The following is a 9120-nucleotide window of genomic DNA, read 5'->3' on the forward strand; positions in this document are numbered from 1 at the left end:
GCTCTCAGACTTTTTCCAAATTGGAAGTGGTTGAGATGTCAGGAGATGGAGGACCTAAAATAATTAAACAAACTTCAACAATTGACCTCTTCCCATCTTTTAGTTAAAATATTCATTGGCCCTACAACTTCATAAAAGCTTGAGTGCATTGCAAACCAGTTTTTATTAATTCTACAGCTGGCCAACTAAATTCACTGAGAAATAAATAAAATAAAATCATAAAAGAAACATTATTTTTTTTCCTTTCCTTTCTTGTCTTGTTAATTTGGCCCCGGAATATAACTAAAATTTTTAACATATTTTTTGTCAGTATACTTGCTGCTTGCTATATATATCCATATTTGGATCTTATGTTCAAATGAATTTGAGACAGATTCAGAAAGCTTGATTTTTTTTAACATTTTAACAAACCATGTATGAATAAATCAGCAAAAACATTTAAATTATTTTTATATAAACATATAATAAACTAACGAACCTACATTATTAGTAAGACAATGTAGACCAAATCAAGAACTATACTGTGACGAGCTAATTTTGGCTTGTTAGATAAATAATTAAGTTAATAAGATCTAAGAAATATTCAATAGATTCAAAATTAAACCCCTTTCCATATTTGCTTGAACTTTACGAGTAAGTTTTGTCTTTCTAGAATTAAGAATCATTTTAATAATTCTAAACATAAAATAAAGCTTACCCGTTAATCAATAAAAAATTCTGTGACCAAATCAAAAAGTATTTCCAAAGAAACTGTAATAGTTTATTTTATCCAATAGTTCCCTAATAAAATGTTTTAATAAATTTACTTATCCATCTCTATGTTTTTATTAGATGTCATGTTCTGCTCTACACACAATTGCACTTTCGGAAACAACCAAGAACGTAGAAACAAATCCAAAGAAGAGACATATAATTATAAAACTCAAAACAATAATACATGAATTTAAAACTTACCTTGACCATCAGCCGTCCGATTCATGATTGAAAATCATCCAATTGTGTGGTAAGAAGCCAAAAAAGCTTGAATATTTGAAGAGAGAGAGAGAGAGAGAGAGGCTGCTTGCTTGCTTCGTGGGTCAAATAATCCCTGTTGCGTCTGTCCGCCTTTGAAAAAAGAAAAAAGAGAAAAAGCCCCGTTGAAAAGTCGCTATTCAGCTTACACAATTCATCTCCATCCTATATATGCCCTTATCACTCCATCTTCGACTCTCATCCTTCCTCTCTCATCGTTCTTTAACATTTCTAAACACCATCTCCTCCCCGTTGAAAGCAGGCTTAGAAATGGCGAGGCAAACCCATGTAGCATCTGCCTTGGAGCTCATCAAACAGCATTTACTAGGTGATCTTCTCTCACCTGTTGGTAGCTCCTGTTCATCTTCTACTGCTACCACCTCTCTAATTGATAATGTAAATATAGAGTATGACTGCTCCCGGGCTTCCAGCATCGACTCTGCCTTCTCAATCGCTGATTGCTTTAATATTAACAGCATTGATGGTAATGTTTTTTCGGAATTCGAAGCTAAACCACGAATCATCGATATCAGTACTGCAAAATCCAGTGATTCAACTACCACTTTTGAATTTGATTCAAAACCTCAACTTCTCTCTCAATCAAGTAACGAGTTGTTTGAATTTGAATCAAAACCTCAAATTCAATCGTTTCATAATTTCGGATTTGAAACGAAACCGCAAATTATTTCTCAATCTAAAGATGACTTTTTCAACATTGAATTAAAGCCTCATGTAAATCGAAAGCCATCTCTGAAAATCTCACTCCCTAAAAAAACCGAATGGATCCAATTTGCTAATCCGAACCAACAACCGTTCCAAGGCGTTACTGGTGTTGAAGAGAAAAGGCATTACAGAGGTGTCCGTCAGAGGCCGTGGGGCAAATACGCAGCGGAGATCCGAGATCCGAACCGAAAGGGCACACGGGTGTGGCTGGGGACGTTCGATACAGCTATCGAAGCCGCCAAAGCGTATGATAAAGCAGCGTTCAAGCTGCGCGGCTCCAAAGCCATTCTTAACTTTCCTTTGTTAGCTGGGAAGTTGAACACACGCGCCAATGAGGGAAACGAACGGAAACGAACCAGAGAAAGTGCGATTGTAGAGGAAGAAGCGAAGAAGGTAGTGAAGCGAGAAGAATCTGAGAGGGACGTTGAGTTGACGCCGTCGAACAGGACGGCAATTTGGGACAGCGGCGATTTGAAAGGGATAATGCCATTGTCTCCGCTATCTCCCCATCCGCCATTAGGATATCCTCAGCTTAAGGTTATATGAAATGAATATCAGCTTTTACTTGTTCTCTGAAATGTTTGGGGCTTCTTAGAGTTTCAGATTTTGGAAGGTGGATAAAATTATTAAATATTTGGTGACCTATATTTAACTCATATATTTGTAATATGCTTGATTGGTTTTCTACTTAAAAGATTATATGATTTCAAGCTTAATACCTCTTCCGCTTAATTGGATCAGTTCAAGCACTACTGCATGCATGCAGGTTCACTTTCCAGGAAAAATTTGACAAAATTAGCTTTGAAACAAAAAAGCCTTTAATATAATATAAAATAAAAAAGTTATAAATTAATAAATAATTTTTTAGAGATTATTCAGTTTATTTAAAATATTAAATAAGAAAATTTCACAAAATTAACTCTGAAAAGAAAAAAAAAAACTTTCAACTTAAAAGTAAATTAAAAGATAAGCTCCAAATGAATAAATAACTTTAGAAATATTATTTAATATATTCAAAATACTAAATAATATATATATATATATATATATATATATATATATTACTGGTTGGATCACCTATGAAAAGCAACCATATTTATACGGGAAGATGTCTACCCTGCAGATCGACAATTGAGGTAATGTCACCTAAGGCTAGACTGTGGAAAGGAGTTGTCTGCTTGACCACACACCAATGAGGAGCTTTATACTTGTTAAGCAAACATTAGTTTTCTACCTCTATAAATACAAGTCATCCTCCAACAAGGGATTGGATTTCACCTAACCCTTATTGTGTCTTAGAAGTATCTTCCTTAAAAGAAAGCTATCCCAGAATCGGGAAGTTGTGAAGTAGTCGTACTTAGCCAAAGTCCACCCATTCTATTCCTTTGACTCAAATCACTTAAACACGTGTCAACCATTCATGTATAGTCCATATTTTTTGAATCGTCAATATGTTATAATTTCTGAGAGCTTCTGAGATAATTTTATTTTTTTATAAAGTAAAACTTATTTTATTAATAATTACTCTTAAATATATTGATAAAGCCTAATCTAATAATTAAAAAATAAAGTATAAATAAAGTTAATTAAAACAATGTAAGAAATTAGATTAATATAAATCTAATTTAGAAATTCCTTCACTTTATTTTTCATCTTTTCTCTTATTTCCTTTATTTTTCCTACTTTAGATCTCCTTATCGAGCGACCACTAGTGAATAATAAATATAAGATTCAATTATCACCCTAATAATAGATCTTAAATAAATAAATTTTCATAGATTTAGAAAGCATACTTACTGAGATAAATTGATTTCTCCCTTTTGATTTTTCTTGATTCACATATAAAATTTTAATTATGGAAGACTTTCTTGAGATAACCATAATATCTTAGACTTTATGAAAAGTGTGTGTAACCTTATAAGTAGATAAAGGACAGAACCAACCTATATACATATACCTTTATGATTTAATTTGGAATGTCTATCAAATAACAAATGTACTATTAATATTTATTTTAATTAAAGTAAAAATTAATTAATATCATGCTACATTAAAGGAAGTGATTTCGGCCCATATGCTAATATTAATTATTGGCCAAAATCTTACATATATCTCTTTATTGGGCAGCCACTAGTGAATTTTTTAATCGGTAATTATTTATAGATCATTTTTTCCCTAATAAACTCTTATATATGTATTCATTTAGAATAAATTTAGGTTTATGTTCTCATATTTGTTCCTAACCATTTCCTCCTTTAAATATTCTCCTTGATGTCAAGAAGTTTGGATAGTAAAATGTAATTTTTAGGGATTAAAGAGGAGAATATTTCATTTATTTTGTATTTATGTAATTTTAAGAGTGTGATAGTTCAAATATAATAATATTTTTGCCTGTCACATCACATTGTATTCCTAATGCATTTTAGAGAGAGGGGGGGGGGGGGGTGTTGAGGTAGTGGCTTATAATAAGCCATGGTAAAGCGACGATCATAACTACGATGAGTCATTGTCCTTTTACTCTTTGTAGGTTTCTCTCTTACTTACAAGTAATGTAAGGATTGTCAATCCCTATTATGCCATATGAATGAAAAAAATAGCTTGTTTATTAAATATTCAAGCCTCATCATTTTAATGCTTGTGATGCTTAATATACAATGCTTATGATATTTTTTTTCCTCGCCAAGCCTATGCTATATACTCATCTTGATCAATAGATTATTGTAAGATTTTCTTAACTGACTTGTCTTAAAAGAATTTAAGCTAAATGCCACACGGTCTCAAATGAGTTCTTATACTGGGCTCGTGACACTCTAATGGCCACTGGTTAATTTTTCATTGGTGGTTATCCACAAATCAATTTTTTTTTTTAATAAACTCTTAAATCTATGTTTGTTTAGAATATATATAGTTTTAACTCATCAAACTTGTGTCTATTAGGAATAAATATGAGGTTCCCTTCTAATAGTGGGGTTCCAATACTAGGGTATGTTTTCCCCTCTTAACAGGATTTTGTTTTGATTTCTTGTCATGTTTGATGAGCTCTTTAGCTAATGAGGACATAATGGTGGACTTTAAAGCACCACAATTCAAAGGAGCCATAACAAGGTCAAGAGCCAAAGCTTTGCAAGCACTACTCATGGAGCAAAAAGCCCTAACACATTTGGCTAACACTATGGGGAGTCAATTGGAGTGCTTTACAATATTGCAACTACATATTCAAAGTGATCCTAGCTTGATAGAATTGGGAGGAAGTTATTTAGAGGCTTACTGACTTGGCATGCCATGTGGATGGTGACGTGGCAGCTTGGATTAGGTGGCAACACATGTGGATGATTTATTGGCATGCTCACCTACCACTTTGGTTCAAGTCATTATTCATTATACAAGTGATGAGTGGGAAATGTCATTATCCAACATTTTTGTATTTTTAGTAAAAGCTAAAGTTTCAAATCTGGTTACAAGACAACGGCAAACTTTGGGGGAAGAAATGGTAGACTTTGGGGGAAGAATCTAATTTTGGAGGCGTTCCTTTTGTAGTTACATCATTCAAATATTTAAAGAAAGGTGTTGTGTAATAACCAGCCAAGCATGGACCATTAGGCATTTGTCATGCTTTGTCAAACAGCCATATAAACTCTTTCTTCTTCATTTTGTCATGGGGGCAGATCAAGTTTTATGTTTTTAGAGCTCCATTAAAGAGAGTTTGTAAGAGCTTAAGCTCAAATATTCTTAGGTGAGGTTATGTTCTTTGCTAAGTTCCACCTAAAACTTATATTCATTGCAAGTTTGTCACTTATATTGTCTTAAGCATATACTTGAGATTACTTGGCACAAGTTGCCATTTTGTTTCAAGTGCTTTGACTCTTTGTAATATGTTTTTGTTAGTTAATATATTCAAGGTTTCTCTTCTCCAAATTAGTGTTGTGGTTTGTTTGGTAATGCTTAAGTGTGTTTGAGTTGCTAGAGTTAATCTTGGTTGCTGGAATAGATCCTTCATGCTTGGCTGAACCTAACATATCCATCCTTAGTGATTCAGCTAGGCTTTCATCATTAGCTGAATGAAATACAATATAAATTATTGACTCTTTTTCGTTCGAGAATTGGAATCTTTAAGTATCAGTTATTGTTGGAAATATGGTTTGGGTCATCCATGTAGATCAACCCAGATCCATTAGATTTAAAATTTAAAAGTCATGTATATTGCCAAAATGTGATAAAATTCAAAAGTTATGTACATTGGTCAAAAGATGTAACTATATAAAGAGATACAACTCTTTTTAATAGTTATACATATGAAGTGATACAACTATTGGTCAAAAGGCACTACAACTTTATAAATAGCCAAGCTTTTGTCTTCATTAGAGATAGAAGAAAGAGGCAAGAAAAACACATACTAAAGTGTGTGCACTGAATGGTAATGCATTAGCTTTTTTCTTGGCATTCTTAAAAGACTTTCGTTTGATTAATTTATGAGGCATTGATTATTCTGTAAATAAGATACACATTTAGACTATGAACTAATCTATACAATTCATGTTATTCATGTAATTATATAGTAAACTAGTGATACAAATATGTTTGAGATCTTAGGATTAAATATGAGTTAGGATCCATGTAATTGAATCCATGTGTTTGGTCTTTATATTGTTTTCCTCAGTCATGATATTCTATAAATGGAGCTTGATAATATGGTCTATTGCTCTATTAATATTTAGTGGTTTAAACCACAAAAATATAAAGTTCTTGAAAGAAAAGTGTTACTAAAAATATCTTTAATCATCTAAAGCAAAAAACCCAGTTACTATGCCATACTTATGTCACAATACTTATTAATAAATTTTTAATTTTTTTGTAAAAACAAATTAATAATAGAAAACACCTAAAATTCCCTGCGACTCGCATCTCACAAGGGTCTGTTTGGATTAACTGTTGAATACAACTGATAGGTATTGGTGATAAGCTATTCTTGTTAGGTGATGGCGATAATCGATAGTGATGATAAATTGTTTTATGTTAAGTGTTTGGTAAAATTATATTAGCTGTTGCTGTTAATATGTGAAATGACTAATAAGGGTATATATCATATAATTTATTTAATTTCTAAATAAATATAAAATTATAAATTTATTACATTATATTATTTATTTTATTATTAAATTAAATATATAATTATTAAATTAATATATTATATTATTTAAATAAATATATAATTATTAATCTATTATATTATATCATTTATTTTATTATTGAAATAAGAAAATAATTATTTTTTAAGATAATTAAATAATTTTAAAAATATAAATAAAATAATAAAATAATTATTATTGTTAATAGAAAAATTTATAATTAATTTTTTAGATATAAATAAATATTTTATATTTTATGTTATTAATAAAAAAATATTTTAACAAAGTTAAAATAATATTAATTTTCAAATTAAATAAAAAAGGATAATATGGTCAAAATAAAAAATAAAATCAAATCAGCTATTAGCTGATGAGAAACAGCTCTAAAAATAGAGCTGATACAAACTGCAGCTGATAGGTATCATATCAGTTGCCCATCAGCTATCAGCTCTATTTTTTTAAGCTTGCCAAACACTATAATTTACCTGTTTGGGTGTCCATCAGCTATCAGTTACACCTAACAAGTAAACCAAACACCTCCTAAGTCTTTTGCACTATCCGCCGGCTTGCACGCGGGTAGGGGTGATCAATTCAACTGCTAAGGATTTTTAAAATAGACACCAAACCAATTAATTATTTTACTGATTAATATTTTTATCAATTAATCATATATGTCTGCATTGCACGAATTGTTATTATTTTATTAAAACTATTTTAAATATTATTTACCAAATAAAATATATTACAAAATATAATTAAAAATAGTTCGTTAATAAAATAATAAATATAATTTCATTAATTGAACTTAACAGGTATTTAAGAGTTTGCAATAAAATATACACATGCATGGTAATATATATATATATATATATTATTTTTTAATTAAAAAAATTTTAATATTACTATTTAAAATATTAAAATTTTAAAATATTAGTAATAAATTTTAATCAAATAAGTTAATAATTGCTCTCAAATCAATGAATTAATAGGCATAAATTTTTTTTTTGCCATAAATTATTCTTCATATATAATAATAATAATAATAATAATAATAATAATAATAATAATAATAAAATTATTTTAAAATTAAAAAAAAATTAAAGTAAATTAAAATTTATTAAATGCATAAAAGGAAGAGAAAAACTTTTAAATATTAAGTAAATATGAGTCTTGATTTTACTGCAATTGACTTTTTAAATTAAAAATTAGGAATATAATAACATGTGATAATTATATTTAGTAATTATATTACATTTGTTTAAAAAATATAGAAAATACTTAATGTTGACTTTTCTCTTTTAAAAAAATTAAAAATTAATGGATAGGCATTGCCTTTAATAATTTGACATGTTAAAAAAAAAATTAGTCACTAATTTCTCACAAAAATTCAAATATGCTTGATTTCAATTTAGAGCAGATATTTTAAAAGAAATTAAACTTTTAGTTATAGTAATAATTGGATAATTATTATAATATTAATTAAATTTTAAAATTAAATATCTTGAGTTGTCAAATTATTAGCAATTAAATACTAAATTTAATTGCGGTAAATGTGTTCAAAAATATTTCACTTTCCTTTAAAGTAATTGCCATTAACTTTTTAAATTAAAAAGTATGAAACTTGTAATGAATGATAATTATATTTAAATTAAAAAGTAGCAAATTTATAATGAATGACAATTATATTTAGTAATCAATACTTTTTCTATTATTTAAATTTTAAGATCAAAATAATTAAGAATCCTATTTAAAAATAAAATTATATAATAATTATATATTATAACTGTTTAAGAAATATAGAAAAATTATTTTTAATAAATTTAATTAAAAATTGCTACTTGCTATAAATGTGATAAATTTAAAATCATATCTCTTATTGAATTTGTTTTATAAAATCTGAACAACTTCTTCATCAGAAAGCGAACATAAAATATACATAAATTAACATAATTATTCATTGAGTATAATTAATAAATTAATATGATTAACTCTTAATTTTTCCTACCTCTAATTAAATTAAATTTTTCTAGACATTTGTAACAACAACAACAACAACAACAATAATAATAATAATAATAGCTACTTATTATAATATTAAAATGGAATAATTATATAATTTGTAACTTATATATACATAATTAGAGAATTAATAACTTAATCATAATTTATAGAAAAATGTATCATTAATTAATTTTTCTAAATAATAATAAAATAACATAACATAACATTATTAATATTAACTAAATTAATAATATTAATT

The 9120-nt window shown here is 28.2% G+C and overlaps 1 protein-coding gene across 1 annotated transcript; it reads left to right on the plus strand.

Annotated features, from left to right (window-relative positions):
• Window positions 1-1273: 1273 nt before the first annotated feature.
• LOC110661403 (ethylene-responsive transcription factor 6-like) lies at window positions 1274-2394 on the plus strand. The gene has a single exon (XM_021820017.2). It carries the CDS (start codon window positions 1282-1284, stop codon window positions 2278-2280), a length of 999 nt encoding a protein of 332 aa, XP_021675709.2. The 5' UTR covers window positions 1274-1281; the 3' UTR covers window positions 2281-2394.
• Window positions 2395-9120: the final 6726 nt, after the last annotated feature.

This window comes from Hevea brasiliensis, chromosome 9, assembly GCF_030052815.1.
Source record: "Hevea brasiliensis isolate MT/VB/25A 57/8 chromosome 9, ASM3005281v1, whole genome shotgun sequence".
In the NCBI taxonomy this organism is placed as follows: Eukaryota; Viridiplantae; Streptophyta; class Magnoliopsida; order Malpighiales; family Euphorbiaceae; genus Hevea; species Hevea brasiliensis.

Coding starts and splice junctions, on each gene's coding strand:
- LOC110661403 (XM_021820017.2), top strand. CDS start 1,282: ATGGCGAGGCAAACCCATGTAGCATCTGCCTTGGAGCTCATCAAACAG.